This window comes from Barbus barbus (genome assembly GCF_936440315.1).
Source record: "Barbus barbus genome assembly, chromosome: 34".
In the NCBI taxonomy this organism is placed as follows: Eukaryota; Metazoa; Chordata; class Actinopteri; order Cypriniformes; family Cyprinidae; genus Barbus; species Barbus barbus.
In genome coordinates this window covers 4,063,607-4,082,313 of record NC_136762.1, presented here as the reverse complement: position 1 = coordinate 4,082,313, position 18,707 = coordinate 4,063,607, and the positions used below count along the sequence as shown (strand labels likewise).

At 37.1% G+C, this 18,707-nt stretch overlaps 1 protein-coding gene across 1 annotated transcript in view; it reads right to left on the bottom strand.

The window, feature by feature from the left end:
• Positions 1 to 18,707, bottom strand: part of LOC306854348 (ephrin type-A receptor 4-like) — a 45,846-nt gene that overhangs the window by 12,088 nt on the left and 15,051 nt on the right. Inside the window, exons 4-5 of the mRNA XM_079392283.1 lie at positions 6,044 to 6,199; positions 3,919 to 4,254 (exon numbers count right to left, since the gene is read on the bottom strand). Of these exons, the coding sequence (XP_079248409.1) occupies positions 3,919 to 4,254; positions 6,044 to 6,199 (492 nt within the window). The remainder of the gene's footprint in view (positions 1 to 3,918; positions 4,255 to 6,043; positions 6,200 to 18,707) is intronic.

Here is an 18,707-nt window from a genome sequence, read left to right as displayed (position 1 = left end):
TATGATTATAAAATATTAATATTAAGAAGAATAACTAAAATATTAAACAATAACAAGAAATATTACTATTAATTCACTGTAAAAGAAAATGTAGGTATTGAAGAAAAATAATAATATAATAAAAATTATTTTATTTTAAAATTCAAGTTTAAAAAGGCTTTCCTGTAGCTCAAATAGTAGAGCATGGCGCTAGCAATGCCAAGATCATGGGTTCGATTCCCAGGGAAAGCAAGACCTGATAAAATGTAAAAACTGTAACTTGAATGCAATGTAAGTCGCTTTGGATAAAAGCGTCTGCTAAATGCATAAATGTAAGTAAAAATTACTAATATTTATGGCTGTTTTCATGTCTTCATTTTCTAACATTAAACTATTGAGCTTTTATTTTGACACAAAACTGCAGGGAATCCATAAAGTATCTCTTTTGTTGACAACAGGCACTTTATAAAACAATAATGTAATTTATTTGAAGAATAACTTTTAACACCTTGTTATAATATTACTATTTATGGCTTCTTTATGTCTTCTCTTCTTAATTTACAAACATTATATTATTGAGCTTTTATTTTGAAAGAAAACCACATAGATCCCTTAAAGCTTCTCTTTTGATGTCAACAGCCAGTATAAGTGATTCTCATTACAAGGTTGGGAAGACGGTTGGTGCATGTTGCATTTACAAATGCACGTTATAAGAGACCCAAACTAAAAGCAGATGTGGAGCAGAGCAGCTACTGTGAATTGAGCAGCTCTGAGATGCTGGAAACCCTAGATCATGAGCTGTTTGTGTGCTGTGCTTCACTTTGAAACATGCAATGCATATATTTAATCAAATCGCCACCTTTGCAATAAGCTATTTTGCAATTTCAGGTTTTATTTAGATTAACAGTGAAGCAATAATATATAGATCAATTCTTCTCCACAATCAGCACAGAAAACTTTCATTGTTGGATTATTTTCAAGCGTCCCAAATTCAAATGCTTAAGCTAGAGTTTCATCTCCGTGCATTAGCGTGTGTGTGTGTGTGATTCTGTTAAACAATTCGATCCCCCGCCAGCTGTAGCAGCAGCTCGACGGCGGCCCTCTCCCATCTCACAGATCCGTCTTCCTCTGCCAGGCCCGACAGACTAAACGTGATTTAGGGTTGTCCCTCGGGGGACTCTGAGACGACCCCCTCCAGCCAAAAACACAGGGGTCACCGGCCCCCCTTCACCCACCTAACACACTCATCTCTAACACACATCCATCATGCCGTCTGCTCTGACAGATATGGGCTGTAATGTCTGGCTGAGATAACTTAAAGGAAAGATGAGAATCTGCACACGTTCATCTTAAACACTCAGGCATGTTAAGATTTTGTAAAACTGATTTAGGAATGCCATGTTATATGGTTCATTTAACACCTTTAGTGCATGCTGGGATATGTGGCCTAAAGTTTTGTGGCATCCCTGTGAACTGTATATGTGAAAAATGATAATAAATATTATAAACCCAATTCAAAGAATATTTAAAATCCATAAAACTGATAGTTATGACTAATGGCTACTAAAAATTCAGCTTTGCCTTCACTGGAATAAAGGACATTTTAAAATATATTAATGCAGAAAACATTTCATTTAAATTTTAATAATATTTAACAACATTACTTTTTTTTACTGTATTTTTGATCAAAATAATTACAGCCTCGCTGAGCATAAGAGACTTCTCATTATTTTTATTTTGTTTTCTATAAAAATATATAAATTATATTATATATATATATATTTAAAAGTTCTATTAATATATAAATATATTTTATATATGAAATGCATATTATTTAATATATTTGATCAATTAAATAATAATAATAATTTATTTTGATTAGACTTAAAAACAGGTGTTTTTGATAGCAAAGGTTAATAATAAAATAAATGCAAAAATTTAATTTAGCATTTTAATTTGCATATCCTTTCAAAAAGTCTCATTATGAAGCTGCATCCGTTGTTAGAAAACCATAATCATCTATAATACAAAATAATTGTTTGCTTTTATTATTAGAGGCGTATGCATGATTTTAAAGATGAACATTGATGTCTTTTATCATATTTCTTTTCCTAACGATTAATAAAAAGCAACAGCGTTACAGTAATTTTTACCTTGTTTCAGGAGGTTTCATGTACTCCATAAGCCCCTCTCTTTACTTCTGACACTTTTAAGATACCTTCATTTGAATTTCAATTGAACTTTGACAGCATGCATAAATTGTGTTTTGTCTTATGAGTACTAAACATTGTGTCAGCAGTTTCTACGCTCAGACGTACATGTTAATTATTCTAAATATACACTCACGACCGCCCAGGACATGACTAAGTAGGACACATTCAGGTTCTCTGTTCTATAGCCAAAGGCACGTCAATGCATGGTAAAACCCCACCCTCCACCCTCCACCCAAAACTCCACACTCCGATCCCTCAGGCTGATTTACAGGCTTGGCTTGTCACAGAAAGTTCCGGATCTCCAACTAACGCTCCATTCCGACGGAAACCCAAGACACCATCAAGAGCACAGACCGTGTATCACACGTCCGCAATTACACACACACCGCCATGAATCAAAATAGTGTTCTGAGGCTCTACATGTGTGTGACTGTGTTTGTAATGGAGCAGAAAGGTCATACAGAAGTTCTCCATAGATGATTATGTGAGTGAAATTGAACCTCGTCAAATGTTTTCATTGAGGATTAGTTGAGAAATATAGTACGCTACCAGTCAAAATTCAAAATAATTAAGACTTTTTATGATTTTGAAGTCTCTTATGCTTACCAAGGCTGCATTTATTTGACCAAAAATACAGTAAAAACAGTAATATTGTGAAAAATTATTACAATAACTGTTTTCTAATAGAATTTTAAAATATGAATTATTCCTGTGATCAAAGCTGAATTTTCTGCATCATTACACCAGTTTTAAGCATCACATGATCCTTCAGAAATCAATCTAAAGTCCCGTTTCCACTGCAGGAACTTTCCCCTGGAACTAGGGACTTTGGGCCGGTACTTGGTAGAAAGTCCCTGCTCGCAAGACAGTACTTTTTCAAAGGTCCGGAACTTTTGGGGGCGGGATTGGGCGCTGAGCATGCTGACTTGAGTTCATGCAGCACTGTATTTCAACCACCATATATTCGCATAATTATTATTTTTTTAATATTACTGTTATTGTGTTATGAAATGTAGTTTTAAAAGTATTTCAGGCGAAACTCAAATCTGTGGTTTATTTATAAAGACGGCACCTATTTGAATGTGCTTTGCTGATTTCGGAGATAATATTTTTTGTGGAAACTCTGTGGAACGTTTTTGTGGAACGTTCTCTGCACGTTCATAAGAACCTAATTTTTTGGAAATAAAAATGTTCTGTAACATTATAAATGTCTTTACTGTCACTTGTGCGCAATTTATTGCATTGCTGAATAAAAGTATTAATCTCTTTTTTTTACATTTTAAATCTCAATTTCCTGTCGTTAATGATAATAATTATTAATAAGAAATGTTTCTTGAGCAGCAAATCAGCATATTAGAATGATTTCTGAAGGATCATGTGACACCGAAGACTGGAGTAATGATGCTGAAAATTCAGCTTTGTTCACAGGAATAAATTACATTTTAAAATATATTGCAATAGAACATAGTTTATTATTTTAAATTGTATAAGTATTTCACAATATTACAGTTTTTACTGTATTTTTAACCAAATAAATGCAGCCTTGGTGAGCATTTGAGACTTCTTCACAAACATAAAAAAATGTTAGTTATTCCAAACTTTTGACTGGTAGCGTGCTATATTTCTCATCTAATCCTCAGTGAAAACACTTGCCTAATTACATGCAAATATGATGCTTGATTAAATTTGAGCATGTTTGGACACGCACACACACACACTCACTCACCGGCCTGGTTGGTGGTGAGCGTGACGGACACGGCCTGCTCCAGACTGGGGTTGTGTTTGGACACCCCGTTGACGGCCCAGATCTGGAAGGTGTAGTTGGTGTGTGCCTGCAGCTGGTGAACGGACACCCGTGTGGAGCGCAGACTCAGCCGCTGCGGAGAGTATCGCACGTCGTCTCCGCACGGCATGCATCTCTGCGTGTCTCGCACACACTGCTTACACACCACGTTGTAGGTGAGATCCTGACGGCCTCCGGAGGAGAGAGGCGGACTCCATTCCAGCAGCACCGACGTCTCGTTGACATTAGATATCAGATTGTGAGGAGCGGACGGAGGACCTGCGATAAACACAGAGAAAGACAGCAAGAACTTTAAGTGCATAACACTTACATAAAAACAGCCTTAACGGAAAATGTGATTATGATTTGAATTGTTTTTATATTATTATTATTATTATCTCCTCATTTTATTATGAATTTATATGGGAACAAAACAAAAGGTTAAAAAAAGTATATATATACTGCATGTGTGTGTGTGTGTTTATATTATATTATAGATAATAGATAGATAATAGGTTATTATAGATCATTATTATTATTATAGATTATTATTATATACAGACTATCATAATATATTAAAATAGAAAACTGTTTTTAAATTGTAATAATATTTCAAAATATTACTGTTTTCACTATATTTTTTATTAAATAAATGCAGACTTGGTGAGCATAAATGCCTTATTTATATATACAACATATATAATACAATAAATATTTACAATAAATTACATATATAATTCTCTCTCTCTCTATATATATATATATATATATATATAATTTATTGTAAATCAGAATTATTTAAATTGAAATGATTTGATTGAATGAGCTACAGTTCCACAGTTCCATTTTGTTACTGTTTATTTTGTGTGTGTGTGTGTGTGTGTGTGTTTGTGTGTGTATGTACTTATGCAAGTACCGTTTTGTGTATTCTAAAACTTTCCATCCACTCTGAAAGTAGTATGAAAGAAGAGAGAGAAAAAACAAGAACAGAAGGAGAAGACAAACAGTGTCTGTTCTACAAAGAGATAGAGCTGGTCATTAGTATGGAAGAGAGAGAGAGAGAGAGAGAGAGAGAGATAGATTGAGAGAAAGAGGACAGACAGACAGCTGGTAGAGTGAGACTGATACTGATACTCATTTAAATTCATTTATTTGATGTGAGGAACATCTGCTGTGCATAAAAATAAATAATTACATGCCCATGCACAACATTCTATTTTACAATTTTTGCCTTCAATTAATTATATATATATATATATATTTTTTTTTCAGACAATATACTTTTCAGCTAATTTTTCATATTTTAAAGGTATTTTGTAATTAATTAATTAATTAAATGTTTAATCTAGGGAAACAATTAAATATTATGAAGCAATAGATTTTTCAAGAGACAAAGGGGAACATATGGCTTATATTCTATTCTAAAGCCTACTGTTTCATATTTGATGTGTAAATGTCCTCTTAATTATCAACATGACTAAAACTGATGTCTGAGTGATAGTTTATACTTTTTTGCAAGTAAAAGGCCTTTTAGTATAATTGTAAAAAAAAAAAGAAAGAAAAAAAGTCCACTTTCAGCTCGTGCTTCACTTGCCTTTTTATGTTAAATCTTTACTGATATTTTATAATAAGATAACTTTTATATTGATAGTAATATTTCAAGATGAACATTTATTGGACAAAAGCAACTTACTTGATTATCTATACATCTTTTTTTAGAAAACTCCTGCTAAAAAGTGTGTATCAAATATGATCATCAGTTTTTTTAGGAACTTTTATTTGTTCATTTCTCAATCATCATTGCATTGCATTTTTAGATTTTGTTCAGTGGTTCAATAAACTGTTCCATTGAAATAAAACCAGATTTTTCAGACTATTATTTAGTATGTCTGGCTTTACAGGGTTGAAATGCTTATTAAATGGAAACTATAATCTAAAAATATTCATATAAATTTTGAAGTAAAACCTTGAAAAAGTCACTTACATAGCCATGTAAATCACCACCATAGTGTCCAAAATACACGGAACACCCACTTTAAACTGGTGCGAATATTTATGTTTGACTCACGTGTGCAAGGCATGGCTGCGGGATCCGTCTCCGATCTGTAATATCCTTTGTCACAATCACAGGAAGTAGCTCCTTCTTTCATGGAGTAACTGTGTAGTGGACATTTACGGCAGCCGCCGTCTGAAGAAAGAGACCTGTAGTAGCCCACCTTACACACTACGAGAGAAGAGAAAGATACAGGACGGCGTTAATTCAGTGTAAAAGAAGGCATCGAATATGAAAATACCTGGGGTATGACTCAAACTACTATAAAACATTATTAAACGCCTCAATTATGAAATGATTATATATACGTATATAAGCAGACAAAGATGGAACATGAAAACCTGCCAGTTTTCCATATACAAAACGGTGATGCATTTATGATGGAGAGAGAAGCCAGGAAAGGGAGGTGAAGTCAAGAGACTGCGAGACAGACTAGACGATGATGAATGAGGAATTCTGGGAGTTTTCCCAGCATGCACCAGTCACCTTTAATTCTCCCTTCCATACGTCTCAAGAATCCGCCTCGCACATCTGAGTAAAACATGTTTTGACATCATAAATAAAGAATGCACAATGTTTAAATAATCTAGCGTGTCGCGTCCTCCTACTCCTCTTGCCTGAAAACACTGTTTTTCATCATCCTTATCACTCATTTACGTGCAAACACAAGCGCAAGGAAACCTCTTTCTGTGTGTCTGGACGTCTGTATGCGTATGGATGAAAACGAGGAGGATGAAAGATGCCTTAGACTCCTGCGCACTACCATAAACTTATATCAGACTCCAGAGACCAAACAGAAACGTTGGGAACGTGGGGTCGAGGTTTAGGTGGTTAACTTGACCCTGTTATCTCCTGCTGGTAGATGTTGCAACTACAACCAAACTATGATGGCAAAAAGCATCTCTGTATTAGTAAACCATAATGCAAACAGTTAAAATACTTACATAAAAGTCAAATAAACTCAAATAAAGTAACACTTCCAACCACCCTTAACAACTTTAAGTCATTAATGCAAATGTTTTTAATCGCATTTAAGAATAATAGATATCATACACATACAGTGAAAGTCATTCAGGCATACTTAACCATGCAAAGCCTGACATATGAAATAACAGTCAGAAAAATCTCTATTTTTTTAAATGGATTGTTTTATTAAACTTTTAAGAAATATTTGAATATTTAAAATATATATATATTTTTTTTAATCTAAATAAAACATTTGCAAAAGTGTCTTTTTATTGAGTATCATATTTGATATACATCAGGATTTTTTGGCTCAGAGTATGATAGAGAGAAAATATGGAGGAGGTAAAAACACCTTACATTTATACCCAAATTGAACAAAAATATCCAATTTGGTGCAGATGCTGATATTTACATGTCCAAAAAGTGATGAAGATGAAATTCTGATATAGCTTGTAATGTAAATCACTGAGATCTTTATAACAGTATATCTGACTACTTACATAAAATTACATAAATTAATATAATTTGTCACTCTATATCTCTCAATAATATATATTGGTAAGATGATATTTAAATGCTTTGTTTTTTGATCAGAACTCTGTAGTTTCAAAACATATAATGCGATGCAACAGAGATAAACAAATAAACGTTCCTAAAAAGCCTGATGGTCAAGTCAAGTCAAGTCACCTTTATTTATATAGCGCTTTTTACAATGCAAATTGTGTCAAAGCACTGCACAATATCAAAAAAGGAAAATAATGTGTCAATAAGTTTAAATAGTGTCTTCGCAATCAGGTCGACGATATCGCTGGAAATGAAGCGTCCCCAACTAAGCAAGCCAGAGGCGACAGCAGCAAGGAACCAAAACTCCATCGGTGACAGAATGGAGAAAAAACCTTGGGAGAAACCAGGCTCAAATATTTGGCATATTTGATACACACATTTGAACACGATTTTCCTAAAAAATTATGTCTGGGTAATCAAGTAAGTTGCTTCTGCCAAGTATGTGTTCATTTTGAAATACTGCTAACAATTTAAGTTATTGTTACAACTACTTAAAGGCAGGGTATGCAATTTTTCAAAAACGTTTTAGAAAACTAAGTCGGGGCCGAGTACCAAAACAAACGTGTAGCCAATCAGCAGTAAGGGGTGTGTCTACTAGGGGTGGCACACTAAATCGATATGGCGATATATTGCGATACTTCTCCATGCGATACAAGAATCGATATCTGGCGCCAAATATCGATATTTTAGTTAATACAGTAAGGTGCTCTAAATAGATTTCCCTGTTCACAGCGTCTAAAAATGCATGGAAATTGCGGCCGTGCCATTTCCAGCTTCTTTCCAAAAGGGCTCAAGTTCCATGATCCGCGTTCTCTATGAAGATGGGGAACCGCGAGTAACCCGAAGGATAAACAGATTTCCAGCCACTGTATTAGCTTTACTGCTCTTAATATATATATATATATATATGTTTATGGAGATGAAAACTAAAAAACTGCCCCAGATTCAGAACAACTATCAGCGTGGACCATAGGCACCGATCACGTTATTATTGCAGAGCGCATATTCAGTTCATGAGTAGCATAACCTCTCCGCTTGGATCGCAGGTGGATTTCCCTCACTATATGAGTGAGAGAGAGCGCCGCCGGTGCGTCCAGTTTAATGTGAACAAAACTGGATGTTCTCCCTCTGTCTCAGATATTACAAGTGCACGTTATGCAGTGTGGACAGTGGGCACCGACCGGCAGAAACAGAAATCTGCACCTATGGCATTGAGGACGAAACAAAACCTTGTCAGAGCCACAGTGCAGCGCAGAAGTGTGCTTGCCACGTTTCTACATTTGAAATAACGAAGCTGAGCGCGCAAAAGATGCGATGTGAACGGCTATTACTTCGTGTGGGGCTACGTTTTTATGATGAGAGGAGTAGAAAGGTTGAGAAAGCACTCCAGTTCAATTTTGAAATATAGGTTTATATCTATCTATCTAGTTTTCACAGCAGAAAGACACATGATGCACGAGTTGAAGGTGGATGTTTGTACAACCACACTAAAAGGGGGTTTACTTGCTAAAAAGTCTAAATTATCAATCAGAAGACAGATGGCATGTAGTAGATTGTGTGCAACATGTTTTCAGCTAAGCTTTTTGTATCAAATATGATACAGTAGGGTTATAGGGTTAAATGTGGTTGGAAAACTGAAAAACCCCAGAAACTGGAAGGAAAAATAAACCCCACAAGAAGCACTTTCTCGCAATAGGCTCTTAGATGTTCCTCTGCTAATCCTAAAGAAGTGAACAGACCTCCCGACAGATTATCACCATCGGCCTAGGACTCTTAATCTCTGTTTAAGATTGATCCAGAGGTGCTGGAGATACCAGAGGAAGAGGAAAGCCTCTCTCATTCGCTCTTTGCACTGGACTTAATCTTCACCGAACTTAAAGAGCTTTTCTGTAAGGACAAAAACCCTCCAGACATCCAAACACCGGCTATATGACATGACCCTCTCAGATAAAGAGACAAAGAAAAGTGTCTTCTGGTTTCCAACACGCATTCCAACGTTCTCTGATATCTATATAGGATGAAGAGCAGATATATCAGTCACATTTCTGCCCCCTCAAATCAACGTCTTTCCATTAGCAAGACGCTGAGAGACGGACAAGTCGCGATGAAAGACGAATGCATCAGTGGGTGGCCTGATTGCTCTGCAAAATCCTCAAACACACACACACACACACACACACGCACACACACACACTGACAGGCAGCTTCAAGAGCATCTTGTACTTTTATTAAACAACATCCTGAAAGTCTCGTCTCGTTCTGTTCGTCTCTGTCTTTTCTCTTCACTCTTTATCTGATTGAACCTACTCTAAAACCTTGTTGTCACTCATTTCTCTGTCATTCTTCATTCGATACTACTCACTCTTTAGGAAAGAATGGAATTAAGGAATATGAGATGAAAATTATGTCATTATTTGCTTTATGACTTTTTCTTCTATGATTAGGGTTGGTATGATTTTTATGTTTTTGAAATACATCTCTTCTGCTTACGAAGACTGCATTCATTTGATCCAAAATATTGTGAAATATTATTGCAATTTAAAAGAACTATTTGAATATATTTTCAAATGCAATTTATTTCTGTAATGCAAAACTGAATTTTCAGCATCATTACTCACATGATTCTTCAGAAATCATTCTAATATGCTGATTTACTGCTCAAGAAACATTATCATTAACGACAGGAAATTGAGATTTAAATTATTATCAATGATGAAAACAGATGTGCTGCTTCATATTTTTCAACTTTTTAAAGTTTTTTTTCAATGAACAGAAAGTTCAAAAGAACAGCATTTATTTAAATTAGCAATAGTCTTTAAAGTCTTTAATGTCTAGTTTGATCAATTTAATGCATCCTTGCTGAATAAGAGTATTTATTTATTTGAAAAAATATTACTGTTCCCAAACTTTTTCGTTAATGTAAGATGAATAATAGTATTTTTCTCCCCAAAAAAAGGTAGTCCATGCAACTTGAGCACTATATTCCAGGTCTCCTTAAGCCATTCGATAAGTTTTTGTGAGGAAGACATATGGATATGCTTTCACTGCATGGAAAAGTGCAATAAATATTTTTATTCCACAAACTGTGTGATATAATGACGAGCAGGTCATTTTTAGGTGTCTATGCCTTTAAGAATAACAGAAGTCAATGGGAAGTCTCCATTTAGATAGCTAGATAAACGTGTATGTGTGTGTGTGTGTGTGTGTGTGACAGTTTGCAGAGCACCAGGATTTTTTTAGACAAAAATATCAAGATCAGTTTCCTCTCCTGAGGGCATGGAAGATCTCTCTAACACACAAACATACGTGAAAGAAACATCAATTGGCTTCTTGTCTCACGGTCTGGCATCTGTTGTTCTACACGGTTTAGTCACTAATTAAAAATTACCTCTGACCCCCCCTCCAAACGCAGGGACGGCTCCATCAGTGTGATTGATGACAAACATGCGGAGGGCGGCGGATCACACTGATTGATGACTCACTCGCTCCACATGTTGACCTTGACCCCACCCTGAGGCCTACAACACTAACCGATTCATAGAAGCCCCGCTTCACCTTAACAAACTCTATTCTCATTCCCAGAGGAAGTCGTCCATCTACCGAAGCCTGCCGGAGCACATCCGACGAGCTCTAGTAATAATATTAAACTGAACAAAAGCAAATCTCATTTAACTCCTGAGTAGATATTGATGGGCATGTTGTGATTCGGATGCTGGTATAGTATGGTGTCTTAACTACCCAACGAAAAGAAAAATATCAAATGAGATCTTCTTAATACTTTCTCCCAAGAAGAAATATCTGAGATGAAGTTGGTACTTAAATTACACATAATTAGAAGCTCTATTAAGTTTGCTGAGCTAAACTCTTGACTAGTCTTTTTAAGCAGGTTAAAAAACTTAGAAAAACATCTCTATAAATATTTGTTTTCACAACAAACAAACTCTAATGAATGTCTAATTAAACTGAACAGAATATGGACATTATTTCAGAACAATATTGTTAACTAAAACTAAAAGTCAAAGTTAAAAAATAGCTGCAAAAAAAATAAAAAATTATTGCAAATATTACATGAAAAACTTAAAACTTAAAAAACTAAATATACATATATATAAAAAAATGACAAGTACACATAGCAAAATGACTAAAATGTTAATTAAAATAACAACTGAAAGTGCAATAATATAATAAATAATAGTATATAATTCAACATAAATAAATATAATTGTATATAATATATAATATAAAATACCACTGATTTGGAAATCTAAACTTTTTAAGTTAATGTATTGTATATGTTTTTGGTGAATTATTACCAAAGTCACCTGAGCCTGACCTCTCCTCAGCAATACCCAACATGAACACATCATTCACTTCTGCGGTTGAATTATTTATTAATATATGTTATGAAACCACAACGTTGTTGGTATTATTCTGTCAAAGCGTGTTGTTTTAATATAACAGATTTGGCAGGTTTTTGAAGGTATTGATGCAAGACTTCCTGAAATTACCTGAACTTCATACTGCCCTAAACACGTACACCAACTTCCTCCATTCAGAGAGAGGAATTTCCCCAAATTTACGGTGCGTTTATCGGGCAAAGGATCGCGTACACCCTTTTGGGCTGCAGGGGTCTTTAAAATCCATACCCAATTTAATAGCAACTACCATGAAAATAAAAGAATGGAGAGATTAGAAAGATGAGTGTGTGTCCCGCAAGGTCTTAGTTTGTTCATCTAAACCGCAGGAAAAGCAGGACGACAGACTGTCTGGAGCTGCAACACCTTCCATTGTGCATGCGTGTGTGTGTGTGTTTATGGGAAGTCAGTGAACAGCAGGGAATAGTGTATGTTTCTATTGATTTGTTGGGAAAACAAATGCACACACCTATGGTACAAACACGTACACATGAACATGATGTTGTGGCGGTGCAACATGATGAATATGGCAGCACTAACAAGACAAACTCTTATTTTGACCTTTAACCTTTGCTACTTTCACTTGACCTTTAGAAATCAGTCACAGACACATGATGGGTTTTCTCAATCAATAATTCTGTGTGTGTTTTCTTTGTGGTTGCTCTCAAAGGTAAAAATGATTCATAAATACATTCAAATGTTTCAGTAATTCAGTAATGTATGTGCATTAGGGCTGGGCATTGAATTGGAAAGTTTGATTCATTTGAGTGAATCAGTTCAAAACTATTCATTTCAATTAGGGGTGGGCGATATGGGAAAAATATCATATCACGATTTTTTTTTAGAAATATCACGATTCACGATTTTATCACGATTCTTTGTCATGTTGGTTTTACAAGTTGTCTGAGCATTACAGCCAAACTAGAAAGACAAAGCCTTTCAAGGTAACAAAAAACAAAAAAAAAGACATGGAAGATATTTAGCCCAAAGTGGGCGAAGATAAAAATCTTTGTCATCATTTTATCTTTCTTATTAAAAAATAAGAACAAAGATACACATTACAAATACACATAATATACAAATAAAACAAACAGTGCTTTATTTTCAGGTACAATAGGTGTATTTAGCAGAGCATTCAATGAAATTGAATGAACAAATATAAAAATAAAACACTACATAGACTGATTCCTAAAGCAACTGTATTAAAGATTTTCAGTCAAGAATAGTGAATGATTTTTCTCTTTGCGTTTTGTTGTTTTGTTAACGTTAAATGAATAGTTCCCCCAAAACTAAATAGTCATCTGTCTGTCAATTCTGTCATAATGTTGTATTTTTATACCATCATTTACTCAAAAGTTGTTTTAAACCTGAATGAGTTTCTTTCTTCTGCTGAACATAAATGCTATTTTGAAGAAGGTGGAAAACCAAACAGTTGCTGGTCCTCAGTGATTTCCATGGGATTTTTCTTTACTATCAAAGTCAGTGTAGACCAGCAACTGTTTGGTTACCCTCATTCTTCAAAATATCTTATTTTGGGTTCAGCACAAAAAATTAATAGAGGTTTGGGAAACATGTGAGTGAGTAAATAATGACAGAAATTAAATTTTAGGGTGAACTATCCCTTTAATGACAGTCGACAGCATGTTTAGTGTCCTGTCCCTTTAAGAGCTGCACGCATCTAATATACAGGCACGCATCTGTTTCTCTCTTAACTATTTACTTTCATTTTAGGCATAACCAACTCAGTCTGTATGTAAACCTTGTGTGTTTTGACAGTATTTGCGCAAAAAATAAGTTAGAGTAATCAGGCGCTGTTAGACAGGCTTTTTAGTGTCCGTGCTTCAGGTGTATGCGCTCAGAAAAAGCGCACGTCAGACCAGCGCGCGAATGAAACATTTAACCAGCAAGGCTTGTGTGCAAATGTACTTTTGCGATCGCGAATAAGTGCAGTGTCCTGTCAGAGTAACTCTACTGCTGTATGTCGTGTTGTACAGTATATAGAGACGGAGACACCAGAACTGTATTTGACATAATGTGTGCTGTAGCCCGATACTACGATATTTCTTCAAAAGCAGATCGTGGAGACATTTTTATCGTCCACAATCAAAAATCGTCATATCGCACACCCCTAATTTCAATAAACTATTTCAAACTCAATTTCAATTACTTTTATGCTTCACACCTCAAAAATACTAACCAAAGTTATATATAATTGTGTATGTATATGTATATATGTACATACATACATATGCATACACACACACACACAATTTCACATTTTATGTTTATACACGCACACACACACATATATATATATATATATGTGCAATATTCATGCTCTTATTACATACTGAAAACCACAAATAAAATAGTCTAATCTAATAACAAATTACTATTTTTCATATTATATTTGTGAGTACTATAGGAGTATTACATTGTTACTGTTCCAGTTTCAAAGTGGCCTTAGAAGAAGAGCAGGGAAGTTTATTAGATTATTAGATATATTGATATTAGTAGATATTTTGAAACACACTCACTGTATTAAAATGAGTTTCAGAACATAATTTTTTTTACACCTCTTTACATGCATCATTCCATCACAAAGAGGACTAAAACTGAGAAAAGACCACCTACACACCTCCAACAGTTTGACGAGCTTAAGATTACAACTCAAAACCTTGCAATCACAGTCCATTGTTACAGGAGAACGACAAAGAGAAACAGAGGGGGAGAAAGAGACAGCGTCTGTCATCACATCAAAGGGATGTTTAAAGGGAACGTGAAGTGAATGATGAGGAAAATAAATCAAAGACCACCTAAAAACCGCTCTCTTTCTCTAGACATCAGCTCCTTTTCATTCTCTCGTCTTTTCCTGTCTGAGAGGAGGCCGCTGACCTTCCCTGTGTGCTGACAAATCAGTTTTTCTCTGCGATCACCTCCTTTATTCTTGCTGTCTTTCTGTCTTTTGTTGTTCCCCCTTACGTCTATCTCTCTCTCTGTCTTTTATAACCCCCTCTTGATGGAAAATAATAGATGAATTCAAAGGCAGAAGGAAAGTGAGCGCACTAGAGAAAGCATTACAGAAGTTCCAGCAAGATAGCAAATCCCAACACTGATGGTTAAAACAGTACAACTAGTCCTGACGCCAAACTAGGGATGGCTCGATACCATAATTTTGGCTTCGGTGCGATACCAGAACTTAATACCTCGGTATCCATACTAAATCGATACCATAGGTGACAAATAACCAGCCTCAAAAGATAAGTGAATTGAAAAAATTTTATAAAAAAAATGTATATAATAATAAAAACTGATTCTTATCTTAATACCTTTGTATCAAACTGTAACAAAAAACCTACCGAGAACATAGGTTACATTTAGATGTTGATGGAAAAAAATATAGCCTATATATAACTTAATACAATGAAAATGTATTAAAATCTTTTCAGTGCAAACACAGAGCAAACAAAATGTAACAAAAAACATATCATAGGTTACATTTTGACTGAGTTTGAAGAAAAAAATACAACTGAAGTAACGCAATTAATGCAACAAAAGTGTTATTCTAACTAATTAATATTCAAAAACACGTTATTATTTCTCTCTCTCAGATTGTTTTCAGATTTCAGACTCAGCCAAAGAAAAAGCATTAAATAAATCTCGCTCTCTCGGCTGCTTCAGATTAGCGGTCGGCAGCGCGGCAGAAACATTCCCTTCATATTATTGATACTAAAATAAATATATAGCACAACTCTTGCTTAAATCAAATTCAATTATTATTCGACTGTATGAAATGCAAGTGCATATATTACGTGACCAAAACTTCACTGGTTCTAGCGTGTCACACACACGCATATTTGAGCTAGTGTATCACATCTGTATGTGCGTTGATCTGTTGTAAATAAAAGTTCAAATTAAATCTGAATTTATGAATGAGGCACTCACCTGTTTATCTCTTAATTCCCTGAAAAGGTCAGGATGAGCAAGAGACTAATGCTTAAAAAGGTTTGATGTGTTGCCTCCTGTGGCAACACATGATTTATAGCAATGCTTGCATACAGGTGCAGTAAAGTCAGTTCATTCACCTTTGTCATGCTTTGTATGCAGAGTAATGCCATATTTCACTTCTACTGTTCTCTTATTAATTTCAGGCGTGTTGATAGAGTTTCATCTGTTTGATCCATCGCGTTGTTCTGTTGTCGCATTTCCCGGTTGCACAGCAATTTAGGAAGCACTTCGCAACAGCAGCGTATGAAATACCGAACTGAGCAAAATTACGATATCGTACCGTTTGAAATATAATATATACTGGTATTTTTCCAGTACCGGTATACCGCACATCCCTACGCCAAACCACATTATAGGAAATGACTAACGCAGCGGCATGGTATATGAGATATGACTTTCTTTCCTCTGTAAATCATGTTCAAAAGCATCCCAGTCGCTTTTTGGACTAAAAAGTTTCAAGCTTCAAAAAAGGTGTGAAAGTACCATAAATGTTATGGTATGTGTTGTAGGAAAATAGCGCACGGCGAGGAGTAGGAAAAAAGGAGTATTTTAATGAGCATAAACACAATATACCAATTACAAACTTACAAGATCTGACCAAGACATAAGGAGAACTGAGGACTTATAAAGGGATCAACCAAACGAGGAAACAAGATAATTAGTTAATCATCGTTTAGTCTCATCACCTGTGTTTAATTAACAGGAAACAAGAACGGGAAGAACCAAATAAGGGCAAAAGAGAACACGTAACAGTTATCACCCCCCTCCCGGAAGGTGCGTCCCGCACCATAACAGTTACATCGGGGGGCGGGGGCCCTGGAGGCTGGAGCAGGGCCAGGACAGGGAGGAGACGAGGGAAGCCTCCAGGGCGGATCAGGAGACGAGGGAGGCCATGGCGGAACTGGAGACGAGGGAGACCATGGCGGGTCAGGGAGCTTGGACGGCCATGGCGGATCTAGGAGTTTGGACAGCCATGGCGGATCAGGGAGTTCCGTGGCCTTGGCCCTTGGCCTGGCCACACAGGCCGTGGCTATATGCCCCCCCCAAAAAAAACTTTTCTTGGGGAAGTTCCCCTCTGGGAGCCATTGAGGAGGAGCGAGCTCTGTGGGGCACTCTGGAGGAGCAGGCTCTGTGGGGCGCTCTGGAGGAGCGGGCACTTGAGGGCACTCTGGAGGCACGAAGCTGGACGGGACCAGCGGAGACATAGGAGGGCGCTCTGGAAACACGGGCACTTGGGGGCGCTCTTGACGCGCAGACACTTGGGGGCGCTCTTGAAGCGCGGAGCTGGACGAAACCAGCGGGGACGCAGGAGAGCTGGATGGAACCAGCGGGGACGCAGGAGAGCTGGACGGTACCAGCGGGGACGCAGAAGAGCTGGACGGGACCAGCGGGGACGCAGGAGAGCTGGACGGAACCAGCGGGGACGCAGGAGAGCTGGACGAAACCAGCGTAGACACTGGAGAGCTCTTGCGAGGAGCAGGCACTAGAGGGCACTTGCGAGGAGCAGGCATTAGAGGGCGCTGTCGAGGAGCGGGCTATGGGGAGAGGACAGGAGCCGAGAATCCAGGAGCTCCAGGGCAAGAACCGGCAGGCTTGCCATATTCTCAGGCAGCGGGCTTGCCACATTCTCAGGTGGCGGGCTAGGGTTGGCCGCAAACGGCGGCGGGCTTATCGCGAGCGGCGGAATCATCATCGCCGCGGGCAGAACCATCTTCGCCTCGGATGGCGGAACTTTCTTCGCCGCGGGCGGAACCATCATCGCCTCGGACGGCGGAATAATCATCGCCGCGGGCGGAATCATCGTCATCGCGGGCGGCGGAAGCGGGCTGAGGATCCCAGGATATCCCTTGCGGGGAACCAAAACCAGCCGCCTCCTCATCTTCTGTTCGGTCAGATCTTTTGTTATGGCATGTGTTGTAGGAAAATAGCGCACAACGAGGAGTAGGAAAAAAGGAGTATTTTAATGAGCATAAACACAATATACCAGTGTTTCCGCTACATTCATTCTGCCGTGGCGGCCAGCCACACCAAAAATCATCCCCGCCACGGCTGCAGCTTTTCAGTGACGTCACTCGATTCATTTACAGTCTGGTAATTTATAGTGGAGGAGATGTTAGTCACACACTAATTATTAAAAGGTGAGTATAATATAGCGCAAACTTAAGTGTAATCATAGTAGTGGTGTACGTTATGTGTAACGTTTCGATTCAACCTCCAACATTACACAGTAGTTGTGAAACTGATCGCAGTTGATCCGTGGTCCGTATGGACCAGACCTCAAGGTTCGGTTCGCATGTGATTAACAGACTAATTGCAAAAATGAACCATCATAGAGTGAACGTTTATCATTTGTATGTGTTTTATCTTGCCAATTTACACATTGGAGTGATTTTAAACCATTCCAGCGCAAGACGAGGCGAACAGAACTTATTTCACTGTCCGTGCGCTGATTTCTGTGGCCACAGCTGCCGGACACGGCGCCCGCGCACAGATTTTTAAGCGCGCGCGAACACCGACTTCATTCTTCATTCGCATTTCCTTGTGTTTGAACAGACGCATACATACAGAATTATGTGAAAATGGACGTCTCAACAATCATTCTCAATAACGCAGTCACTTATCTTCAGTGAACAAGTTAGAAAGAAATAGCATGTGTATCATTATATTTCATCCGTGCATTCGGTCTTAAAGGGACAGCTGCCTATAAATAGAACTAAACAGAAACA